At 36.8% G+C, this 25,590-nt stretch overlaps 1 protein-coding gene across 3 annotated transcripts in view; it reads left to right on the top strand.

Moving 5' to 3' along the window:
* SCFD1 (sec1 family domain containing 1) overlaps positions 1-25,590 on the top strand; it is a 112,696-nt gene that overhangs the window by 33,660 nt on the left and 53,446 nt on the right. For all 3 annotated transcript variants that reach the window (XM_037037418.1, XM_037037419.1, XM_037037420.1), the window contains 4 exons: positions 5,128-5,267; positions 8,571-8,661; positions 9,257-9,330; positions 10,557-10,638. In XM_037037418.1, coding sequence (XP_036893313.1) covers positions 5,128-5,267; positions 8,571-8,661; positions 9,257-9,330; positions 10,557-10,638 — 387 coding nt within the window. The remainder of the gene's footprint in view (positions 1-5,127; positions 5,268-8,570; positions 8,662-9,256; positions 9,331-10,556; positions 10,639-25,590) is intronic.

Here is a 25,590-nt window from a genome sequence, read left to right as displayed (position 1 = left end):
ATTGGAGCGTGCTTTTTATATTAAATATCTTTGCTCAAATCTGGAGCATTGATAATGTTTATATATCAGACCTTGTACACAAATAGGAGAATTAGAATTCACACAGCTACCTCGTGTGCCAGCTAATTGGCGAAAAACTTGGCAGTGCCCTTTCCTTTTGTTGGACTGTGAAAAGCAAAGTTAGTAGTTAGAAAGTAAGGGTTCCTTTTATCATATCTTGGTTGCTGGAGGGATGGATTTGATTGTTCAGGTACAATAAATAGTTAAGCAAACAGATGGATGTTACTCCATCTCGGTTTCTTACCCTTTATTTTCCCTTTGTTTTTTCAAACCTTAAGTGCTCTTTTTGTACTTAAGGGCTTCTGTGCTCTTCGACTTCAGGGCTTTTGGCCCCCTGCTACGTACATAAACTCAAGGGGAGAAAAGGAAGTGGCTTCTAAATGGATATATATGTGTAACGTTATTATAGAAGCACTCATTTTTTAAAAGATGTATGATAGCAGTATAACAGGTACTTAAGTGTAGTTCAAAATTTGATACTATGAAGGTTGATGCTCTCTTGGTCCTTTAATCTTTATTAACACAAAACCTCTTCAGCAGCACTATTTTGGAAGTTCCAAGCATTTGCCTTAAACTCAAAAGTGTAAATGTAAAATTTGATTCATTTAATATGAGCACAGATTGTTTATAACTGAAAAAAACTATTCATAGAAAGTTTTTACTGTAGATGTGTAGGTTATGTAAAAGCCCAGAAAACAACCTTGATTTTATTACTGCTTTTTATATGGTGTTGTCTAAGTATTTCCATATTCATTGCTGTTTCTGAACTTGGTTAAAATTTTGCCCTGGCCAGAATGGCTCACTTCAGCCCTAAACTGCAAAGTTGCAGGTTAAATTCCCAGTCAGGCACCTGCCTAGATTACAGGTTTGGTCCCCGGTTGGGGTGCATGCAAGAGGCAACCAACCAGTGTTTCTCATGTTGATGTTTCTCTCCCACTCTCTCCCTCCTTTCTCCTCTCTCTAAAATCAATAAACATGACCTCAGGTGAAGATTGAAAAAAATTTACCCTAAGGGAAAGAAGAGTATTATTAACATTTACTGTTTACTAACCTAACTGTAGGTACTGCTGGCTTTTTCCCCTTACATTCTTATTGCTTACTACATAAGATTTTCAGACACTTGTTTTTTCTGTGTTTATGATTAAGCATTTTACAAGGATTTTCTTTTTCAATTAAATCATTCTTACAAATTATCTAAATTTGATTTTTATTTCCTTCTTCTTCCATACATTTTTTCTTTTTTCTCCTTGCTTGTCATCATTAATCAAAGTTTAGTGTTTCTAAGTCCATGCTGTCTAATAAATGTAGATGCAGATGTAATTTTAGATGGTCTGGTAGCTGCATTCAAAAGATTAAAAAACCAAGTGAAATTTATTTTAATCTATATTTTCCATAACCCAGTATCTCAAAAATATTAGCATTTTAACATATAAACAACTTAAAACATTATTTTATATTCCCTTTTTATATAAGATGTCTTAAAATTCCTGTGTACATTTTTACTTGTGTCACATCTCAGTTCATACCAGCCACATTCTAGGTAATCAGTAGCCACATGTGACGAGTAGTGACAGGTACATTTCTAAATCGTCAAGGCCCAAATTCTTTACTAGTTTAGAGATTGAATAAATTGCTTATGAGTTGAGACTATCACATGAAGACTGGTAGGAATGTTAGCATATTGTCAGCAGTGTGTCTGTGGGGAGTTCACTGGTCATGTTTCCTAAAGTGACGAGGAATTCTACTTTAAAGCAAGAGAACAAGCCTACCCAAGTGTCCCTGACATTGCAGAATCTGTATGGAATGCCTTGGCCTCTGAACAAGAAGAGGTTAGGTTGCGCTGCTTAATCTGTAACAACCCTCAAACCTCTGTGGGTTAAAATACAAATATTTAATTTTTGTTCACAATATTTCTTGTTCCCAGGCCAGTATAGATGGGCAAGGGGGAGCCCTGCTCATGAATTCAGGGTGATGAGGCCCCATGTCAATAGTCCTTTTACAAAAACTGTGGCGAGGGACAAACAGTGGTGGGTTGTACTTTAAATCTTGTTTAAATCATGGCTATGAATAAAATGTTAAGATTTTTATTAGGAAATTGTGTAAAAGCACAAAGGCACAGAAACTGGAATGAACCTCCATGTACATCATTTAGCTTACCAGACAGACAGTATGCATCTTACACATCTTATCCCAGGATTTCTATGATCTTTTGCATAAACATTTCAGCATATATCTTTAAAAAAGGGAATGTACATAACTTTATTATCATACCCAGCAACATTAACAGTTATTTTTGGTAATAACCTAATACTGTTTTTGTATCCATTGTTTGTTAATTGTTTCAAAGATGCATCGTTACAGTTAGTTTGTTCAAATAGGGTTCCAAATGATATGCATACATTGCATTGGTTGATACAGCTTTTAAATTTCTCAATTTACCACAAGACTTCTCTTCCCATTCATTTTCTATTACCATATTGAGGTAAAGGAATTGGGTTGTTTCTCTAAAGAATTTTCTACATTTCTGTATTTGGTTGATTGTATCCTTGTCAGGTACAATTTGACCTGTTTATCTAGATCACTTCCTGTAAACTGATAGTAGATCTATAGACTTGATTAGATTTGGCTCAATTTTTTTTTTAATTTAATTTTATTTATTTATTTAACTTTTGTTCAAGTACAGTTTTCTTTCTTGTATTCCCCGCCCTGCACCCCCCCAGTGCTCCCCACCCCCCTCCCATCTCCGCCCCCCGTCTTAGTTATTGTCCATGTGTCCTTCATACTTATTCATGTGAGTCCATCCCCTTTTACTCTGTGCTTCTCTCCCCTCTACCCTCTGGACCCTGTCAGCACGTTCTGTATTTCAGTATCTTTGGTTACATTTTGCTTGCCTGTTTGTTTTGTTGTTTACATTCTTGTTAAAGGTGAGATCATATGGTATTTGTCTTTCACTGCCTGGCTTATTTCGCTCAGCATAATGCTTTCCAGCTCCATCCATGATGTTGCAAAGGGTAGGATTGGCTCAATTTCTTGTAAAAATAAAAGTTACTTTTATTTTACTTTGCCTCTTTGATCATGTGAATATTCAGTCTAATCTCTGCATGAGCAGATGTCACCTGTACTATCCAGATGTCATTTTGTTAACATCAGCTCTGTCTGGCTCTGGTCTGCTTTAATTTGTGAAAGGAAAATAAGACTGCTTTTAGCACTTCCAAGTGGAATTTATTCATAGCTGGTGATTTGGGACACCATTATATCCAGTCTTCTAAGTCAAAAAAGTGTGAATTATCAGCAGAAGCAGACTAAGTCTACCATGTTAAAACTAGTTCTGTTGCATTTTTTTTTGTATAAATGTTCAGTTTTTTTAACATGGCTGAATACAGCACAAAATGTTGTAATTTCCCAGTTTTCAGGGCTGAAATTACATTTCCTTATATGCCTGGCTATTATGTAAACTATGGAAAGAGTTCTTGCCATTGTTGTCATTTCTCAAAACTCTTAAATCCTTATTTCTTTATGATTTTGCTTTCTTTAATATTCCACCAAAACCTTAGTAATACTATGCTGTCCTATTTTTAGAGCAGTAATTTTGCTAATAAGTCTCCCTTAGTGTGAATGTGCCATGTCATCACCATGGAAATAGTACCTCACTAGAAATTGTAGTTAATAAAGCTTAACTATTTTAAAACGTTTCTCTTCTTCAGTATCTTTTGTTTTGTTAGAAAATTTTTAAAACAAATGGTTCTTCTCAGATGTACCTGTTAATGCTTATTTATTGTACTTTGTTGTGGGTGATTTGTTGTGCAAGTGAAGTTAAGATGTGTGAATGGGAAAGTAACATTAATTAAATAAGATTACTGATTATGTTTATCCTATGATAATATGAGGAGCGTGTAGGAAAGACATAATATTAACAGGAAATATAACTCTATACTCTTGTTATTTATGCCTTTGTGGCATTTAGACATCTGTATTTTGCTCTCTTGGTTTTTTTTTTGGGGGGGGAGGAGGATTGTCATAGCAAGCAAATAAGAAAATGGCAAGCAAATAAGCTGTGTAAATTATTTATTTCAGAAAGTTACAGGGCATGGTCTAAGGGTCTAGACTCAGTATTGATGAACTTGTTTTATCAAAAGGAGATTAAATTGTATTTAGTACATTGAATTTGCTAGGACTAGAAGTTTAATAATTATTAATCTTAGAACTAAGATGACTATATTGCAGTCACGCTACATAATTTATTCATATGATTTCTTTCTTGCTCATTATTCATTTACTCACTGATAGCCATGTTTTATCTCTAACTTACTGTACAGAGTTGAACCATAAAATATTGCTATTACATGAAGGAACCTACAGGTCCAATGCAAGAAGGACGGGAAAAGGATAGAAATAATACTCACTTTTATCTTGTTTTTTGTATGTTTGTTTTTTGAGAAAGAGAAAAAAATTTAAGCCCCCTGGAGTAAAATTATTTCTAGCCAGAAAACTGTAGCAACTACTTTTCTGACTAGCTCTTAAAATGTATGTGAGAGGGAATAGTTGTATTATTATATCCTCTATTGGAGTGTTTAAAAAATGCAATCCATCATCAAGCAACAGATCAGAATGTTAAGACTCTCTCTGAGTTTAAAAATCATATTTAAGATTGTGTGTATTGGAAATAATTACACATCAAGAGGTCTGGTCAAATAAGTAGATACATAGCCAAATAATGGACTACTATGTGGGCATGATAAAGATGAAAGTAAAATTAAAAGAATATCTGTATATTGGGCATATGAAAAATGTCATCTTGTATACACACAAACTTTAACATGGTTTTTATATATTTTTTAAATTTTAATCCTATACATCTGCCACTTTAATTAAAATACACAAATAATTAAAAGTATTTGTGTGTAACAGAACATTGGAAAGAGGTCTCCTAAATTTCAGATCCCATATTTTATCCTTGGAAATCTTAGAAGAGACAACAAGAATCTATTATTTTTATTATTTTAGGAAATGTTGTGGTTCTTAAATTTAGAAAGTTGTTATTTAATACAGGATTACTTATTTTTTTAGGATTTTCACTTAAACAGAGTTAATTTGGAAGAATCTTCAGGATTGGAAAATTCTCCAGCTGGTGCTAGACCAAAGAGAAAAAACAAGAAGTCTTATGATTTAACTCCAGTTGATAAATTTTGGCAGAAACATAAAGGAAGGTAAGAAAAGTATCATTAAGTAAAAGATTCGCCCCTTAAGAAATGAAGATGTCATCTGACTTAATTTATTTGATTTTTTAAAAAATCTAAAAGGTCACAGTGGTTCACCTGCACAGTGAACAGGAACTGTAATGAAATAGTTTGTAGGTGTGTGTCTTTTTTGCCTGATTTCTTCCTGATTCCTGGGTCATTTTATTTAGTTGTTTTGCAGGGGCCATTTCCCCTTTGTAAATTTTATTGTTAAATCCACCAATCTTCAACAAAACCATTTTTACTTTTCGTTGAAATGAGTTTTGAGGTCTGATTTTCCCTTTTTGTTCCACGTTTGCCTTCATACAAACCCAGTTTCATACATCTGTGGAAGGAATACCTAAGCCTGAAAGACAGCTTTATTTTAAGTACATTAAAAATAATAGGTGAAGACACTGTACTAGTTGCCATGTGATTAATTGTAGGCAGGTACATAGATCCCCTGTGTTGCTCTCTCCCCTTCGAGTTTAGACTCCCTTATGGGCTTACTATTACAAAAGTCAGCTAGTGGTCATTGTGGCTAGAGAAATCGTTCTAAACAAACAAACAAATAAAAAATTATTCCCCTGAGAGAAAAAGAATGTTGCTCATCAAAGATTATAGAAATATATTATTATCTTAAATACTTCAAGTGTTATTAGGCCTGTATGTACATGTCTGTCCTTGGTATGGCTGTTCTTTTTGGCCTCGTTTATGTTGCAAGAGAAGTAGGATGTAGAGGTTCAACATGCTGGGGATTTTTATTATGTTTTATCTTTTTTTTGTATTTACAAGTTTTTAACACTGGAAAGTCATATTGTCATAGGAAAGAATTTGGTTTTCTCTACGGAGAAATCCACAATCTTCCTCTTTCTGACTATGGCAAGTTTGAATACTATTATGATTTACTTTATTTTAAGTAATTTTTTTTCTTTAGAATTCCATAGTCTACATTTTCATCTGGAGTGGTGCAATACAAGTAATTACATTTAGGTTGTTTAGAGAGGATGTAGTGTATTTTCAAGTTAGCTTTAAAGTTTATATTCCCTAAGAGAAAAAAAGCTTAAGAAAAAATTATCTCTTCACTCAAATAAGGAAATTTCAAGTATTTTCTTTCAACCATATGTTTAGGAACAACGCAAAGGCCAGGTGAATATTATGGACTTTAAATTTTTGTTTCTAGGTAGGAATTGTCCTGAATAACTCTCACTCTGAATGGTGTACTACAATAGTGATGTGCACCCAGAGGACACTGGGAAACAGCATAGAGTTAAACAAGTACTTAATTCTCTCTGAGCTTCAGTTTCCTCATCAGTAAAATGAAGGAATGATATTCTACCTTGTAGTCTATTTCAAAAGATTGTTAAGATTAAGTGAGATATTACAAAGTAACTTACATAGCCTTCATTGGTAAAACCAGGGATAAAACTCAGTGCTGACGGATCCAAAGTCCCTGGTCTTAACTGTTGATAGGATGTACTTCACCAAGACTGTGGTCAGGATTAAGTGAAAAAATAGAGACATTATTGGCAGAGTGTTTGGCATACACTAAGCACTCAGTAAACATAAGCTGTAATTATTGTCTGTTAGCTCTGAGGCCTGAAGTTTCTAGAGATGATAAGGATCATCTGTTTTATCCAGCACATTTTACATACTCCGAGCTATTCTTTTGCCAACATAGAGGTGCTAGACCAAAGAGAAAAAACAAGAAGTTTTTTGTTTTCGGTTAGTGTCTCCTTTTGTCACATAAAACTAGATTATATTCCTCAAAACCCTTTCAGGACTTCTGCAGAGTGGGTATTGTAGGCCCCAGACTGGGCACTATATGCATCCAAACCAAGGATGTATGTGCCTGGACCAGGGATCAAACCTGCAACCCTTGGGCTATAGGAAGGGACAACGCCCCAACCAACTGAGCCACACTGGCCAGGGCTGTAATACTTTTTAAATACCTCTTCGCAGTTGCGTGGAACCTTTGACACTGTGACTTAATATGAGCGGTAACATTTAGTTGATGACTGATAATACCATGACTTCTTTGTTTTTCCGCCACTTAGATATTTTGCTTTTCTACCTAATAGCACATAGGTGAAGAGAAAAATGTGATATGGTTAATGAAGAGAGTAGAAATTAAATTTGTTTAGATATATAAGTATTATGATATGCATTTTAAAGAAATAGTATTTGTAACATACAGTTTATCTATGAACAAAGCAAGGGCTTAGGGGTACCAACCTCCCCCCAGTCCCTACCACTGCACAGTGGAAAATCCACATGTAACTTTTTTTTTCAATTACAGTTTGTATTCAGCATTATTTTGTATTAGTTCCAGGTATACAGTATACAGGTTAGGCAGTCATATACTTTATAAATGTTCCCCCTGATATTTCCAATACCCATCTGGCACCATACATAGTTTATAATATGGTTGACTATCTTCCCTATGTTTTATTTAAATCCCTATGACTCTTTGGTAACTACCAATTTGTGCTTCTTAATCCTTTCACCTGTTTTACCCCACCCATCAAACCTCTGCCTTCTGGCAATCATCAGTCTATTCTCTGTACCTATGAGTCTCTTTCTATTTTGTTCATTTATGTTGATCTTTAGCTTCCACATGTAAGTGAAATCAAATGCTGTTTCTCTTTTTCTGTCTGACATATTTCTCTTAGCATAATATCCTCCAGGTCTGTCCATACTGTCTCAACTGATAAGATTTCAGTTTGTTTTATAGCTGAGTAATACTCCACTGTATATAGGTACCACAGTTTTTTAATCCATTCAACTATTGATGGGCACTGGGATTGCTTCCAAATCTTGGCTGTTGTAAATAATGATGCAGTGAGCATAAGGGTGCATATATTCTTTAGAATTAGTGTTTTCGGTTTCCTCATGCATACCTAGAAATAGAAAGGCTGAGCCATAGGCAATTTTTTTTAATTTTTTCAGTAATCTCCACAGTGTTTTTTCATTGTGGCTGCACCAGCAGTGTGTGAGGGTTCCCTTTTCTCCACATCCTCGCCAACACTTGCTGTTTGTTGATTTGTTGATGATAGCCTTTCTGACAATTTTTTGCTGTCTCATTGGGGTTTCTCTGCATTGCATTTTCTCATTGCATTTCTCTGATTAGTGATAGTGAGCATCTTTTTATATGTCTATAGACCATTTGTATGTCCTCTTTGGGGAAGTGTCTATTTGGGTCTTCTCACTTTTTAACTGAGTTGTTTTTTTGGAGTTGTCTTGAGTTCTCCGTAAATTTCATATATTAACCCCTTCTGTGCAATATTATTTCAGTCCATTCCCAGAAGTTGCCGAATCAGTTCAGCAAGAACTAGAATCTTACAGAGCACAGGAAGATGAAGTTAAACGACTTAAAAGCATTATGGTAAGATTCTTTTTGCTTTTTTTTTAGAATTATAGGGAAGCAGAAGGTCCTCTGGAGGGAGAAAGAAGTTAGTATTTTTTTCTTCTCATAAAAATCCAAGGTCATTTATTACTTTAATAACAAAAAAACACAATTTATATAACAGATTTTCTTCATAAAGAAATATAAATACTGAGGAGTAGAGAAAACACTTTTTAAAAAGTATGAGTTTGTGATTTGAAAAAATATATATAATGTGGTTTTAATTTAGAAATACATGTTCCAGTGCCACTTATTCTATACTTTGATCTAACTTCAGATTTTAGCTCTACTGTTTATTACTGTGTGACCCATGACAAGTTTCTGGGCTGATTTCTTTATCTGAAAATGCCAGCCGATCCTTTTTTGTAGCTCTTGGTCATCAACCATTTATTAGGCTTGTAGTTGATAGAATTTTTCTGTAGCTGCCAAAGGCATATGCTTTCTCCTTAAAGGAGAATTGTTTTTCTGGGTGACCTAAACCTTACAGTTCATCAGTGATCTTAGAAATAATGTTGATTTTTATGCTTGTACTTGGGCTATATGAATAATACTAGGAACTTTTTTACCTTCCCAGGGACTAGAGGGGGAAGACGAAGGAGCCATTAGTATGCTTTCTGATAATACTGCTAAGCTAACATCAGCTGTTAGGTAAGTAAGGAATATATCCTCTTTGAAGTCTTTCTTTTGATACAAATTTGTTAATATTTTTTAATAATGGGAAATAGTAGGTAATAGCATATGAGGTCTGTCTAGAAAAAGGCCAGCCATTGTTAATATGAAGAGAATGGTTTATGTGACATTAATGTAACCTGGCAGCCGAGGAGAGTGGACTGGAATGCTCATGTGTGAACAATGAGGACTCTCTGTGTTAGAGAGTGGGGGCGATAGATGCTATTGAGTGAGCATGTATACTGTGTGGCCATCACATTCAGAATGACTGAGCAAGTAGAGATACTGTTTGGATGATTCACAAGGCCGCAGCTGTGGACAACTGGTGACTGGCAGCTTCATCACAACAACATGCCTGCTCTTACATCTCTTACATCATGTCTCATGCAGATTTTTTTGGTGAAACATCAAATCACCCAGCTGACTCAGCCCCTCTACAGCCTAGATTTGGTGCCCTGTGACTTCTGACTTTTCCAAAAACTAAAACTGCCTTTGAAAGGAAGAAATTTCAGACCATTGATGAGATTCAGAAAAATATGACAGGGCAACTAATGGTGAACTGTGAGGTCCCAAGGTACCTCCTTTGAAGGAGACTAAAGCATAATTGTCCTTTGTTCAGTGTTTCTTACATCTTGTATCTTCAATAAATGTCTCTCTTTTTCATATTATGTGGCTAGATACCTTCTGGACAGACCTCATATACCTTTAAAAAACTAAATTGTCTTTTTAACACATTCAAGCTGATTTAAATTCCTTATATAGGACATCATTTGCTTCTTCCAGTAGTTGGGAAATTGTTTAATGAGGGTAATTTTGCCAAGAAGATAATATTGGTGATAAAGTAATGCAAGCTGTTACTAAATTATTGCTATTATTACTTCATTACCTAAAGTTTAAGCCTTTCTTTTGAATACTTTAAATGCCATCAAGGAGAAAGAAATGTGTTTTAAAAATATAGGTACAATTATATTTCCATCAATCTGATTTTATTCTAAACCTGCAAATTTTGGAACCAGAAAGTGAAGTGGTGGAATAAAGATATTTGGGAGGCAGATAAACTAAGAAGCACTTCACCTGTATTAAACTTACTATGTTTACTACTTTAAGTTTTCTCAGAGGAAATACCCAGGTGTGGATTTTATTAAGGTCTGTGTCATTTTCTTAGAAAATTTAATGGCTAATTTTCAATTTTTTGATGCTTGTAGTTCTTTGCCAGAGCTCCTCGAAAAAAAAAGACTTATTGATCTCCACACAAATGTTGCTACTGCTGTTTTAGAACATATAAAGGTAAATTTAATTGTTTTCCCCCCCCACAATATAATTTCTGTTTACTTAGAGTTTTATGCTTTGTAAGATGCCTTCATATTCATTATCTCTTTGGCTCTCACTATAGCATTAGTATTATTGCTATAGTAATATAGCAATATATTACTATATTTTATATTATTATTACCTTCATTTTTTGCAAGTAAGGAAACTTAGTAATTAGAGAGAATTCATTTGCCCAAGGTCACACATTGAGTAAACAGAGATTAGAATCTGATATTTCTGTTACATCGCACTGCCTTACTACTGTCTGTGCACATATTATTCTTTCAACAGTAGACTTACATCTAACCATCAGTAATGCAGTGAAATCCATTTTAGAAATCCATTTTATTACAGTTCTATCTAAAATATCCACTAAAAATACCATTTCATTATGTAACTTTGTTCTGAACTTTTTAGTTTTAGATTAGTGTTAGCATTACATCTCCTTACTATCTCCTATTGTACTGTGATTTCTAAACAAAGGTGGTGGACCTCCTATATGTTGTTACGGTTTTTCTCATTACTCTGTTCATGATTACCCCATATTAGCTTGACTTAATTAGTTCTTCAGCATTCTACAAGTATTTATTCTCTGGCCATAGTGCCGAATTCCAGTGGCAGCTTGACCATATCCTAGGATGTGACCTCCTACTTTCCATTTAATATATGATGCATTTGGAAAAGCAGTGTGAAAAAGCTGAATATACTTGCTACCTGTCATAGATGTTGACACCTTGGATTTATGGAAAAGGGACTTAAACATTTTTGGTTTTCAATGATTTTAAAAGTTGCAGGGCATTAAAAAGAAGCTAATGTAGATAGATGATGAGCATTGTGCAGCATGGGGTTTAAACATGCATAATTTCTATTAAGCTAACAGCCTAATTTTTTTCTTTTTCTAAACAGAAGGATATTGATATTGCTAACTGCTGTTTTCATGTACCTACAGGAATAGAAACAATTTCAGTCTATAAATGATTCTGTAGATACTTCCCTTTTCTATGTAGCAACTCTATAAAGTGGAAAAAGATTGTACATGTGTATTTACCCAGGGTTTTTGTGAGATTTTAAGAAACTGCACAGCGTGAGCCAAAACAGGCCATTTATGTGGAAAAGCCATTGAAAGCACTTTGGGTGGGCCCCGAAAGTTGGGAGGGAAGAATCCGAGGAATAGTGATAGCCAGGCTGATGGAGACTCAGATATGGCTCCCACCTGCTGCCTCTGTGGTGGGATGGCTCAGCAAAGGGCCGATGGTCTCTGCCAGCACATCTGTCTGGGAGAAAGCTGTCCTCCAGCTCTCATCCTGATGCCAGACAATTCAGTTTCTTTCTGTATGGCCCTGGTGCCTTTTGAGCTGGGGTGCCCTTTGAGCTGCTGCCCCAGAGCTGGAGATCAATAAGTCCCCACATGGGGGACCTTTGAGAGGAATACCCAGGACTCCAAAAGTCCTCCATCTCACACAGTCTCAGTCCTCACTGGTTTTTACAGTCAGAAGTTATGGGCACTTCTCTTCCTGGTACTAGAACCCTGGGCCAGGGGAACTGGTGTGAGGCTGGGACTCTTCACTCTCAGGGGCAACCTCCATAACCAAGATATCCCTCCCAGTTTTTACCTGCCACACTTGGTGTTGGACCAGCCTTTTCTGCATCTCTGCCCCTCCTCCTAGTCTAGAGATGGCTTCTTCTGTAAATCTTTAATTATAGGACTTCTTTTCAGCTAGATTTCATGCATTTCTCAGTGATGGTCTTCCATAGTTCAGTTATAATTTGATATGTAGTCATGGGAGGATACAAATACCACATTTACCTACGCTGCCATCTTGGATGAAAGTCCAATAATTCATACCGTTTAAACCTTTCTGTTAGCAGTTCTTTTATTTCTCACACAAATGTGACTTTCCCCACTTACCAGTTGTTGCATAGTGGCTCTGGAACTACTTAAATAATTTGCAGAGAAATTTTAATTTTTTAAAATTCTTTTTATCTCCCCTGTATTGCCAAGTAGAATTATGTACTCTTCAGCACCTGATAGCCAAGAATAGTAAAAGATACCTACATGTAAATCATAGTAGGTGAGAGAGAAACGCTATTATGTGCTCATTCACCTAATGCTCCTGTTTCAGACAAAGAGCTGTAACATCAGAACATTGCATCCCTTGTAGCCAGCAAGGGACAAGCCCTTAGCAAGCTGTTGTGGGTCCACTCTTCATTGTTGCTGAACCCTCATTTTTGTGTTGCTACTTCTTACGGAGAAAGTTAAGAGGTTCTGAATTAGATCTAAAGACATCGTCTGATCAAGCACACGTGTGCAGCTGTAGGTCTGCACTCTGGGCAAAGCTCGGCCCTTGCTGGCAGTGCTAGCATGTAACCACAGCCCTTCCTCCAGGGGCTAGTTTTTTATTCACTCAACTTCTTTATTTTTCTTAGGCGAGGATAAGCTTTCACAATAAAGAAAAAATTCTCTTAACTGATCTCCACTGGTCAACACACCAAATGAACTGATGCCTTTTGTTACCTCTGTAAAACATAGTGGTGACTGGCCACATTATTGATGTGCTGACAACTGATAGCTAGTATGTTTTACAAGTTGAATTTTTTGCTTACCAAAGAAAGTTATTTCTATTTGATTTCAATCTACCTATATTAACTTATGAATAAGAAAAAAGAATTGTCTCTAGAAAACTTCACGTTCATGCCTTAGATAGACTCAATAAAGTGGTAGTTTAATTATTTAAATTAGTGGATTTAAAAAATAAAAGATTAGAAAATTTCAAAAATATTAAATTGCTTTGCAAATGTCTACAAGTCTTTTGTTCCACTTCAGAGACAGTGAGACTGAAAATCATAGGTGTTACCTTTTAGGAGTGTTTTATGCAAGAAAGGAGAAAAAATGATAGTCAGTGAATCTCTGTACTCAAAGAAGATGTCTTGGACCTCCATCAAGATTGGCAGACAGTTTTACATTTCAGGTCTTAAGTTAAAGGAATGTTTTAAATGTGTATATACAGCATAGATTTTTTTTTTTTATCATTCTTCACATTAACTGACTGATGAACTGCTCACTACTCTCCAGGTAACAGTAGGGAAGAAATTTTAGTGTCTAAGAAATTAGAGCGTTTCTCTGGCTAGATTTTGACTGATCTTTTTTAAATTCTGGTTTATTCTATTATGGTTGTCCTAATTTTCCTCCTTGGCCCACCTCTGCCCAGTTCACTCCCCATTTCCAGAATCAATCCCTACACTGTTGTCCGTGTGCATGGGTCAGTCATAATGATCTTTGACTAGTCCCTTCCCCTTCTTTCCTTCATTCCGCCCTCCCCCCGCCGCTCTGGCCACTGTCAGTCTGTTCCATGTTTCTTTGTCTCTGGTTCTGTTTAGCTCAGTAGTTCATTTTGTTCATTGGATTCCTCTTATAACTGATATCACGTGGTATTTGTCTTTCACCGCCTAGCTTATTTCACTTAGCATAATGTTCTCCAATTCCATCCATGGTGTCACAAAAAGTAGGAATTTCTCTTCCTTTCTTTCTGCTGCATAGTATTCCATTGTGTAAATGTACCAGTTTTTTAATACATTCATCTACTGGTAGCACTTAAGCTGTCTCTAGTACTTTGCTGTTGTAAATAGCACTGCTATGAACATAATGGTGTATAGGTTCTTTTGCATTGGTGTTTTGAGTTTCCTAGGTGTATTCTTAGCAATGGAATTGCTGGATCAAAAGGCAGTTCCATTTTTAATTTTTTGAGGAAATTCATTACTATTTTCCACAGTGGCTGCACCAGTCTGCGTTCCCACCAACAGTGCCCTAGGATTCAAGTCTATTTGCTCTAGAGTGTCATTCAGTGCAATATTTTTGTTGATTTTTTTGTTTGAAAAATCAAACTTGAACACCCCATTGCTGACAGTGGGGTGTTAGAGTACCCTAAAGTGACTGTATTGCTGTGTATCTCTTTCTTAGATGATACTATATAGGGCGCATATATGTTTACAAAAGTTTTATACTCTTATTGGACTACTGCCAATAGTATTATGTAGTGACCTTATTTTTCTCTTGCTATGGCCTTTGTTTTGGAGTCTGTTTTTTTTTTTTAATTTAAGATTTTATTTATTTATCTTTAGAGGGGAAGGGAAGGAGAGAGGGAGAGAAACATCAATGTATGGTTGCCTTTCATGCATCCCCTGCTGGGAGTTGGCCTGCAGGGAACTGGCCTGCAACCCAGGCATGTGCCCTGACTGAGAATCGAACCGCGATCGTCTGAGTCGCAGGCCCGCGCTCAATCCACTGAGCTACACCAGCCAGGGCTGGAGTCTGTTTTGTCTGATATAAATATTGCTACCCCAGATTCTTTTTCATGTCCATTTGCATGGAAAATTTTTTCTATCCCTTCACTTTCAGCCCGTGTAGGTCTTTTGTTCTGAAGTGGATCTCTTATAGACAGCATATATGCAAGTCGTGTTTTCTTATCTATTCAGCTACGCTGTGCCTTTTGATTGGAGTGTTTAATCCATTTACACTTAAGGTTGTTATTGACAGGTGCTTATTCATTGCCATTTTTCCCTTTGTACCTGTGTTCCTTTCTATTTCTTCTTAAAGCAGTCCCTTTAGCATCTCTTACAATACTGGCATGGTGGAGATGTAGTCTTTTAGCCTTTTTTATTTATTTATTTACTTATTTTGGTCTGGGAAGCTCTTCATTTCACTTTCTCTAAACAAGAGCCTTTCTGGATAGAGTAGTCTTGGTTGCAGGTCCTTGCTTTTCATTACTTGGAGTATTTCATAAGCCAGTCCCTTCTGGCTTACAGTATTTCTGTTGAGAAATCAGCTGGTAGCCTTATCAGAATTCCCTTGTAAGTTACTAGTTCTTTCTCCCTTGCTGCTTTTAAGATTCTCCCTTTGTCTGTAAATTTTGCCACTTTGATTGTGATGTGTCTTGGAGTAGGCCTCTTTGGGTTTATCTTTATTGGGGCCCTCTGTGCTCCCCAGACTTGCGTGACTTTTTCCCTCAACAGGTTAGGGAAGTTTTCTGTCATTATTTTTTCAAATAGGTTTTCTGTCCCTTGCTCCTTTTCTTATCCCCATGATGCAAATATTGTTACATTTCACATTGTCCCAAAGCTCCCTTAAATGATCCTCATTTTGGGTGGTTTTTTTCCTGTCTTTTTTTCACTTTGTTGCTCTGCCTGTGTTTTTTTTTCTACTTTGTCTTCCAACTCTGATTCAGTCCTTTGCTTCATCTAGCCTCCTTTTAATTCCTTTTAGTGTGTTCTTCATTTCAGACATTGTATTCTTCATTTTCAGCTGGTTCTTATTCAGGGTATCTATGTCCTTTTTCATGCTCATGTAGTTCCTACTAAGTTTCTTGAGCATCCTTATAACCATTACTTTGAACTCTACGTCTGCTAAATTGATTGCCCTGATTTCATGTAGCTCTTTTTCTGGAGACTCCTCCTTATCTTCCATTTGGGAGTTGTTTCTTTCTCTCCCTGTTTTAGTTGTCTGTTTGTTTTGCTTCTGTGTATTAGATAGATTGCTTTGACTCTCTGTGTTGTGGAGTGCCTTGTGGGTTAGGATTGCTGTGGGACCCAGTGATGCTGCTTCCTTGATCTCCTGATCTGGATGCTCTAGGAATGTCCTCTGTGTGGGCTATGTGGACTATTTTGTTGTATTTGGGTCCTGATTGTTATTGGCCCTTTCATTGGTGGGAACTCCCCTCTGGCTGGCTGACTAAGATGTTCAGCTCCCACTGTGTGCTATACACTGTTGTGTGGGTGCTGGCAGAACAAAGCAAAACAACACAAAAACCACACCACAACAAGCAACCCCCAACCACCACAACATTATCAACAAGAGAGCAAGGAATAATAAAAGTGGAAAGAGAACCCAAAGAGTAGAGAAAGGGGGAAAGGATAAAGAGTATGAGAAGACCAATGGAAAGAAAAGTGATTATGAGGAGCAAGGGGAAGAAAACTAATACTTAAAATGAATGAGAGGAAAACAAAAAAATAACAAAAATAATAAAGGATGAGAAGAAGGTAACCGTGGAGTAATCAAAGATAAGAGTAGCGTTGGAGATATGAAAGAAAAATTAGAGTGCCAAAAATAAAAGGAAAAGAAAAAAATAATTTAAAAGCTATGAAAAAGAAAAAATAGCAAAAATGATGAAAAAAGAACCAAATGGATTTCTCTCAGCAGAGTTCAGATCTTGCCCTCCAGTTTCTCCCTTTGAAAGCAACTCTGATGTCTGAGTCTGGCATAAGCCAACGTCAGGTGCTGTCCACATCTGGCCCTCGGCTGCCTTTTTGAGGCTACAAGCAATCCACAGTTTGTGGCTGATTCCTCTGGTCCTGGCTGCTCTGCAAACTTGGCTTTTGTCAGCAGTGGGTCCAGAGGCATGTCAGCAAACGTCCCAAGTCACCACAGGATCTGCCTCGGCCTATCTCTGCCTGCTGACCTGCTGTCAATCTTAGACTACTCTCAGACCTGACTGTTCCTGACAGAGCTTCTGGTGGAAATGGGGCTGTGATTCCTGGATCTCCCATGGCAGGTGCCTTTTAGGTGTCAGGAAAGATGGTGGATGTGTTCCCTCTCCCACAAGGCACTAGTCTGAGTCTGTCTGGGATTTTTTCCCTATATTTGGCAGGGCGGTGCCTGTCGTACACTTCCAGACCCACTAACCCACATCAGACCCACTGAGTGAGCCCCCTGCCAGGGTGACAGTGACCACATACCACAGAGGGAAGAGTCTGTTACACAGAGCAGTGGTAGGCAAGTTAACATGAGACACCTCTGGGGGGGAACTAGTGGTCAGCCCTGGGATCAGTAACCACCACCAGAAGCCTCAGCCCCCAGAAGACTGCCAGGGCCTGGTTAGTGGAGGTTCTGGGAATGAAGCAGCGGGCAGCAGGAGTGGCTCCAGTGGCAGCAGCAAACTCCAGCACAGCTCACTGGCCAGTATTCCCGGATGATATGACACTGACATCAGCAGGGTTTCAGTGGCAACAATGGCACGAGCTGCCAGCACATCTCCCTGGTTCTCTTCACATTTCTATGATGTAGATACCATCACTCTTCCTTCTGCAGCCGTACTATTCCACTTGGAAGTCAAGTTTGGTGCCACCTAAGTGCTTCCTGCTGCAAGGAACTTGAGGACATTCTCCTCCATTTGCAGCACATTAAGGGCTCCAGAAATTGTGAAACTTTCCCTTTAAATTACCTGGAAAATGAGAACAACACTGTATGGGCCCTTCTCAGGGTATCAAAGAAAATCTAGAACAATTTTATTTTTGTAGGGAAAAAAGTGAAAAGTACAGAGAATTTCCATATAGCCCCTGAACCACCCACCCCCAGTTTGCCCTGTTATTAACATTTTGTATTAGTGTGATACATCTGTTAAAATTGATAAGCCAGTATTAATACATTATTACTTAAGTTCATGTTTATTGGGCTTTTCGTGTTACTCATTCTGTGGGTTTTGACAAATGTATAAAGACATGTATTATTATTACAGTATCATACAGAGTAGTTTCATTGTCCCCAAAATCATCTGTGCTCCACCTTTTCATCCCTGTTTTTTTTCCCCGTAAATCCCTGACAACCACTGACCTTTTTACTGTCTCCATCCTTTCCAGAATGTCACAGAGCTGAAATCATATAGTATGTAGCCTTTCCAGGTTGGCTTCTTTCAGTTCTTAATATGTATTTAAGATCCCTCCATGTCTTTTCGTGGATTGAAAGCCCACTTCTTTTTATTGCTTTTTTTGTTTGTTTGTTTGTTTGTCTAAACGTACCACAGTTTGTCCATTCAACTGTTGAAGGTTATGTTGGTTGCTTCCAGCTTTTTCACAGATAGGATAAGGGTGCAATAAAAATTCACTTGAAAGTTTTTAGGTAGACAGAAGTTTTTGACTCTGTTGGGAAAATACCAAAGAGGGGGATTGTTAAATCATATGGTAACAGTATGTTTAGATTTGTGACAAACTGCCAGCCACCAAACTGTCTTCCAGAGTGGCTCCACCATTGCAGTCCCGCCCGCAGTGAATGAAAGCTCCTGTTGCTCCCCAGCCTTGTTTGCATTTGGTGTTGTCAGTGTTGGGTTTCAGCCATTCTCCTTGGTTGTTTTAATCTGCAAATCTCTAAGGACATAGGATGTGAAACATCTTTTATATGCTTATTTGCCATCTGAATCTTCTTTGGTGAGGTGTGTAAGTCTGGCCCATTTTATCATCAGGGTGTTCTTATTGTTGAGTATTAAGAGTTCTTTGTAAACAAACAACAAGTGCTGGAGAGGTTGTGGGGAAAAGGGGACCCTAGTTCACTGTTGGTGGGATTACAGACTGGTACAACCAGTATGGAAAATAGTATGGAATTTTCTAAGAAAACTAAAAATGAACTTGCCTTTTGACCCAGCAATTCCACTATTAGGAGTATATCCTAAGAACCCTGAAACACCAATCCAAGAGAACCTATGCACCCCGTTGTTCATAGCAGCACAATTCACAATAGCCAAGAGTTGGAAGCAACCTAGATGCCCATCGGTAAATGACTGGATTAAAAAACTATGGTACATTTACACAATGGAATCCTATGCTGCAGAAAGGAAGAAGGAACTACTACCCTTTGCAACATCATGGATGGAACTGGAAAGCATTATGCTGAGCGAAATAAGCCAGGCGGTGAAAGAATACCATATGATCTCACTGTTAACAAGAATCTAAACAAAACAAACAAGCAAGCAAAATATGACCAGTGACACTCAAATACAGAACAGGCTGACAGGGTGCAGAGGGGAGAGGGGAGAGAATCATAGGGGAAAGGGGGATGGACTCAAGTATAAAGGCCACATGGACAATAACTAAGGGGGGGGTGGAAATGGGAGGGAGGCGGGGAGCATGGGGCGGGGGGGGCGGGCAGGGTTGGGAACATAAGACAGAAAGCTGTACTTGAACAAGAATTAAATAAAAAAATTATTTTAAAAAAAGTTCTTTGTACTTTGGGGAGGGGAGTTTTTTTAATAGATCTGTCTTTTGAAAATATTTCCCCCTTTCTATGGCTCGTCTTCTCATTCTCTTGTCAGTGTCTTTAAGAGAACAAAAATTTTTAATTAAGTCTAGCTTATTGATTATTTCTTTCATGGATTATGCCATTGGTGTTGTATTTAAAAAATCGTCAATATACCCAAGGTCATCTAAATTTTCTTTTAAGTGATCTCTAGGCGTCTTATAATTTCACAATTTACATTTAGGTCTTTCATCCATTTTTAGTTAATTTTTATGAAGTTGTAGGGTCCGTGTCTCGATTCATTTTTTTTACATGTGGACATACAATTATTCCAGCACCATTTTTTTTAAAACATTTTCTCTTTCTTTATTTAATTGGGTTTGCTTTTTTGTCAAAGATCAGTTGGCTTTATTTGTATGGATTTATTTCTGCACTCTCTTTTCTGTTCCATTGGTGTATTTGTCTATCACATGGTCTTAATTACTATAGTTTTGTTATGTAAATTTTAAAAATCAGGTATTGTCCATCCTCCTTTATTTTTTCTCCTTGACTCTTTTGGCTATCCTGGGTCTTTCTTATCTTCATATAAATCTTAGGATCGTTTTGTGAATATCTACAAAATAATTTGCTGCAGTTTTTATTGGGATTGGTTGATTCTGTAGATCAAGTTGGAAAGAACTGACATACTGACAGTACTGAGTCTTCCTATTCATGAATATGAAGTACCAAAATTGTTCAGACTGTAACACACACCGGACCACAAGACACATCTAGGTTTTAGAGGAGCAAAATAGGGGGAAAATTTTTGAAGCAAAAAATGTAGTAAAATATTTAATAACATAAATAACATAGGCCACTCCCTACCCCCCCACCCGCCCACCCCACACACAGCAAGCCAGGTAAGCTACCTTCAGACTATAAGACACACACCCCTTTCCCTCCCAAATGGGCAGGGGGGATGCGTCTTATAGTCCAAAATCTTTTTTTTTTTTTTTTCATTTCTTTTATCAGAATTTTGTAGTTTTTCCTCATATAGATCATGTACATGTTTTGTTAGACTTATAACTTTCATTTGTTTATGCTTTGAGTACTAATGGAAATGATACTATTCTTTAATTTCAAATTTCAGTTATTCATTGCTAATATATTGGGAAAAATTGATTTTTATATATTACCTTTGTGTCCTGCAGCCTTGCTGTTGTCACTTAGTAGTTTCTGGAGATTTTTGGGTTTTTTGTGGTGGTTTCTATATAGACAAGCATGTCATCTGTGACCAAAAACGGTCTTACTTTTGTTCCCATGCTGTATTCTGTTGATTTCCTTTCCTTGTCTTACTGCATCAGCTAAGACCTTCAGCGATGTTGACAGGGAGAGTGAGGGGATGTTTTTGCCTTATTTCCTGATGTAGCCATTGGCTTTTGTGTATTAGCCTTGTGTCTTAAACAGCCGTGCTGTAGTCGTGTGTTAGGTCCAGAAGTATTGTGTTGTTTGGGATTTTCTACAGTAACAATCATGTCATCTGCAAAAAAAGACGATTTTACTTCTGTCTTCCCAATCTGTGTACCTCTTATTTCATTTTATGTTCGTTACATTAACTAGGGCTTCCAGTATAAGGTTAAATAAGAGTGTGAGAGGGGGTATCCTTGCCTTGTACCTGATCTTAGCAGGAAATCATTTAGTTTCTCATTTGCATTCTGTTTTCTAGAAGACATTGTAGAGAACTGGTGTAACTTCTTCCTTAATATTGGGGAGAATTCACTAGTGAACCCATCTTCACCTGATGCTTTCTGTTTTAGAAGTTTACCTATTGATTAATTTCTTTAATAGCTGTTGGCCCATTCAAATAATCTGTTTCTCCTTTAGTGGGTTTTGGCAGATTGTCTTTGAAGGAATTGGTTTATAATGTCATGGGATCAGTAAGGATGGCCCTTCTTCCATTTCTGATATTAGTCATTTGTGTTCCCTCTCCTTTTTTCATAGTTAACCTGACTAGAATTATCAGTTTGAAAGATCTTTTAAAGAACTAGCTCTGGCTGGTATAGCTCAGTGGATTGAGCACAGGCCTGCAAATCGAAGGGTCGCCAGTTCAGTTCCTAGTGAAGGCACATGCCTAGGTTGTGGGCCAGGTCCCCAGTTTGGGGCATGTGAGAGGCAACCACACACTGATGTTTCACTCTCTTTCTCCTTCCCTTCCCCTCTCTCTAAAAATAAGTAAATAAAATATTTGAGGTGGGGGGAAAGAACCAGCTTTTGATTCCAGTGATTTTTCTTTACTGATTTCTTGTTTTTAATTTCATTGATTTCTACTCTAGGTTTTATTGTTTCTTTTCATGTGCTATCTTTGGATTTAATTTGCTTAATTAAAACTAAGTGCTTCTAGAGGCATAGTAAAATGAAATTTATAATAGTTTACAAGTACCATGTAAAACTATTTTTTCCAGAAATATTAAAAAGCAGTTTTTGATATTTTATTATAATAAGGTTGCTTATATTTTTTCTTTACCAGAGGACATGCTTAGAGAGAGGGGAAGGTGTGGAGAGAGAGGGGGGAGAAACATTGATGTGAGAGAGAAATACCAATCAGTTGCTTCTTGTGTGCGCCCCATCCAGGGACTGAACCTGCAACCTAAGCATGTGCCCTGACTATAATTGAACCTGCAGCCCTTCAGTTTATAGGACAGTGGTCTAACCAAGCCACACCAGTCAGGGCTTATATTTGTATTTTCTAATACTTGTCATCTATAAAGATTACTTCATGTACATTTTAAATGTTGTACTAATAGATCACTTTCGTCAGAATTTAAATATTAGGAGTCAGTTTATAGGATAAATTTATAAATAAAGTTGTTCCCTTAAACAGGTTTAAGGCATCTTTCATAGATAGCACATATGACAGAATAATGAAATAAAAACTTATTATAGTTGCTATATAGTTAAAATGGTAATTCTCAAATTTGGCTTTGAAGTTTCTGGTGACCAAGACTTTAAAAAGAGAGAGAGGTGATTAAATTTTAAAAAAGAACAAAATTTAAACTTCTCATGAGAAATGGAAATTTCTGGGTTTTGTGTTTTTATTCTAAGCAAAGTATTTCTTACCATCATATTACAAAAGACATTGCTCATATCAGGTACTCTCTGAATAAACCAATGATTTGATAATGCTGTATTTTAGTATCAGTTACAATCATGGATTTCATGGCAACTTTAATAAAAGTCAAGGGTATAATATTAAAATGTAATTAAATGAGAGTAGTTTTACAAGTCACCAAGGTAGTAAGGTCTAAGTTTATACCATTTTAATATCTCAAGTGGAAAGAATTAAAGAATTGCACATTCTTTGCTATCATCACTTTTTTCAGATGGGCTTTTGATGGGAGTTACAGAGAAGTTGAGGTTACACATTCAGACTTGGACCTAGATTCTAGAACTTGGATGGTATTTTGGTTGAGAGAAAAATATGTATATATTTGGAAATGAGATAATCAAGTAGTAAGGTTGATGGCCTGCTGTAGAAATTGAAGATCCAGACCAGGCTCCAGGGCCGTGTGCTGTCCCATCTCTGCACAGAAATTAGGTAAAGGGGCGGGTGAATTTTATTTTGACATATGAGCAAGTGCCCCAAAGTAAATATTTCCAGCCCACCACCTGTATTACAGAACACCTTCAAGTATAATTTCATGGATCACCTGGCTAGAATGAAAAGAGGAACAGTAAAAAGAAGGAAAAGTACTCATCAGTTGTCGGAAGGAAAAGGGAATTCACTTCATGTCCTATGTGGGTCATGACAATTGTTTTTAGTTAATGATTTTCAAAAGCCAAAGTGTGTGTGCTACAGTTGATGCTTGAACAACACAGGAGGTAGGGCACCACCGCCTCCAGTTGAAATCAAAGATAGCATTTTTGGTACAAGGTTGTTTTAGTCCACTCTTGCAAAACCCAGGATGCAGAGGATAGACTGTGTATTAATTGAAAAAAACCATGTGTCTTAGTGGACTCACACAGTTCAAACTCCTGTTGTTCAAGGGTCGGCTGTACTTGTGCATCCTAGATAACTCTTAAGAGTGTTCCATTACTGTGCAGAAAGCGGACAGCTGATTTTTAAAAGGGTCTTTTAAGAAGTTCATGGCTCTCCGGATTTATATTTACTAGCTAAAATTTATATTCCATACATAGACTTTCAGTTTTCTCTAAAACTCCTTTCTTATTCGTTCTTAACATTTATTGAATCTACCAAAAATTTGTTTATCTTGACTTTATTATTTTATATTTTTAATTTTTCTATATAACTCTTATCTAAATTGTATTCTCCTTTGAACTCATATTGCATAAAAAATCATAAAAATAGAAATTATTTCACTAATACCTTACATATATTATCCCTTATTTCAGAAAACTGAAAAAGGGCCTATAAATTATTATGTCTCTGGCCAAAATAATCTTTTGGCACATATACATAAATTATGTATATTACAAAAAACCCAAATATGTACTAATTGACATATATACTTTTTTCCATGAAGCATATATGCAAAGGAAGCAATACATTGTACTTGAGGAAAATATAATTTTTTCTACTCTTTATCTGTGGTGTACATTGGAGTCTGAACCGGATTTGAATCTCACCTCTACTACTACTACGCTGGTAACCTTGAGTAATATGTGTTTCTGTGTGTCTGTTTCTTCATCTTTAATATGAGACTAATAATTTCTAGCTCCTAGTATTATTTGGAGAATTAAAATGAAATCGTCTATCTCACTAGTTTTTAAACACTGTTTTCTGGTACACTTGAAACATTTAATGGGTTACTTGTATCCACTTTATGTTTAGGGTCTGCAGAAGATTTGGTTTGAAAGAGAGGGTTCTGAGATTCACTGTTTAAAAACATTTGAAGGCCATAGCTGCAAGTAAAGTGCTTGTACATAATAGATACTGAAAGATAACTGTTCTGTTATGCAGGTTAGAAAATTTGTACTCAATCCATTCCTTCCTTCATGGAACTCTCTCGCAGTTAGTACTGAAAGCCTTAGTTACTTTTGTTTAACAGCCTCATTGAGGTATAATTCATGTGCCATGTAATTCACGTATTTAAAATTTACAAGTCAGTGTTTTTAGTGTATTCACACACACAGTTGTACAACCACACCCATCGTCTATTTTAGAACATTTTTTTCACCTCCAAAAGAAGCTTCCTACCCATTACCAATCAAACTAAGTTGCTTTGGGGTTTTATTTTCATTGCTTATTAGAAGTTAAAGTGTGAATAAATTAATATGTCAGGAAGAACAAAATGAATCTCATGTTTCTTTACTAATTATATCATTTCATTTAGCACACTTAGTTTTGGGGTTTTTTTTTAATATTTTATTTATTTATCTTTAGAGGGAAAGGGAAGGAGAGAGGAAGAGAAACATCAGTATATGGTTGCTTCTCGTGCATCCCCTGCTGGGAACTGGCCCCTGCCAGGAACTGGCCTGCAACCCAGGCATGTGCCCTGACTGGGAATCGAACCGCGATCGTCTTGTTCGCAGGCCCACGCTCAGTCCACTGAGCTACACCAGCCAGGGCTAGCATACTTAGTTTTATACATCAAATCACTAAAGTCTTTGTTGTTTACATTTTTCACCTTTAGAAGTTCATTAATCTACTTTCATGACTTTTATCTTCTTAGTCCTCATCTGAGAATACTTTTTTACTTATTTTTTAAAGACTTTGCTTATTTTTAGAGAGGGGTTAGGGAGGAAGAAAGAGAGGGAGAGAAACATCAGTGTGAGAGAGAAACTGTTCTGTAGTCTCTCTCACACACACATCGGCATGGACTGGGCTGCGACCTAGGCAGGTACCCTGACCCAGAATCAATCTGATGTCCTTTCATTGCTTGCTTACTTACTTATTTATCTTTAGAGGGGAAGGAGAGAAGGAGAGAAACATC

Source organism: Sturnira hondurensis, unplaced genomic scaffold, assembly GCF_014824575.4.
Source record: "Sturnira hondurensis isolate 20B ecotype Veracruz unplaced genomic scaffold, ASM1482457v3 Scaffold0023357, whole genome shotgun sequence".
Classification (NCBI taxonomy): Eukaryota; Metazoa; Chordata; class Mammalia; order Chiroptera; family Phyllostomidae; genus Sturnira; species Sturnira hondurensis.
This window is presented reverse-complemented; position numbering and strand designations above follow the sequence as displayed.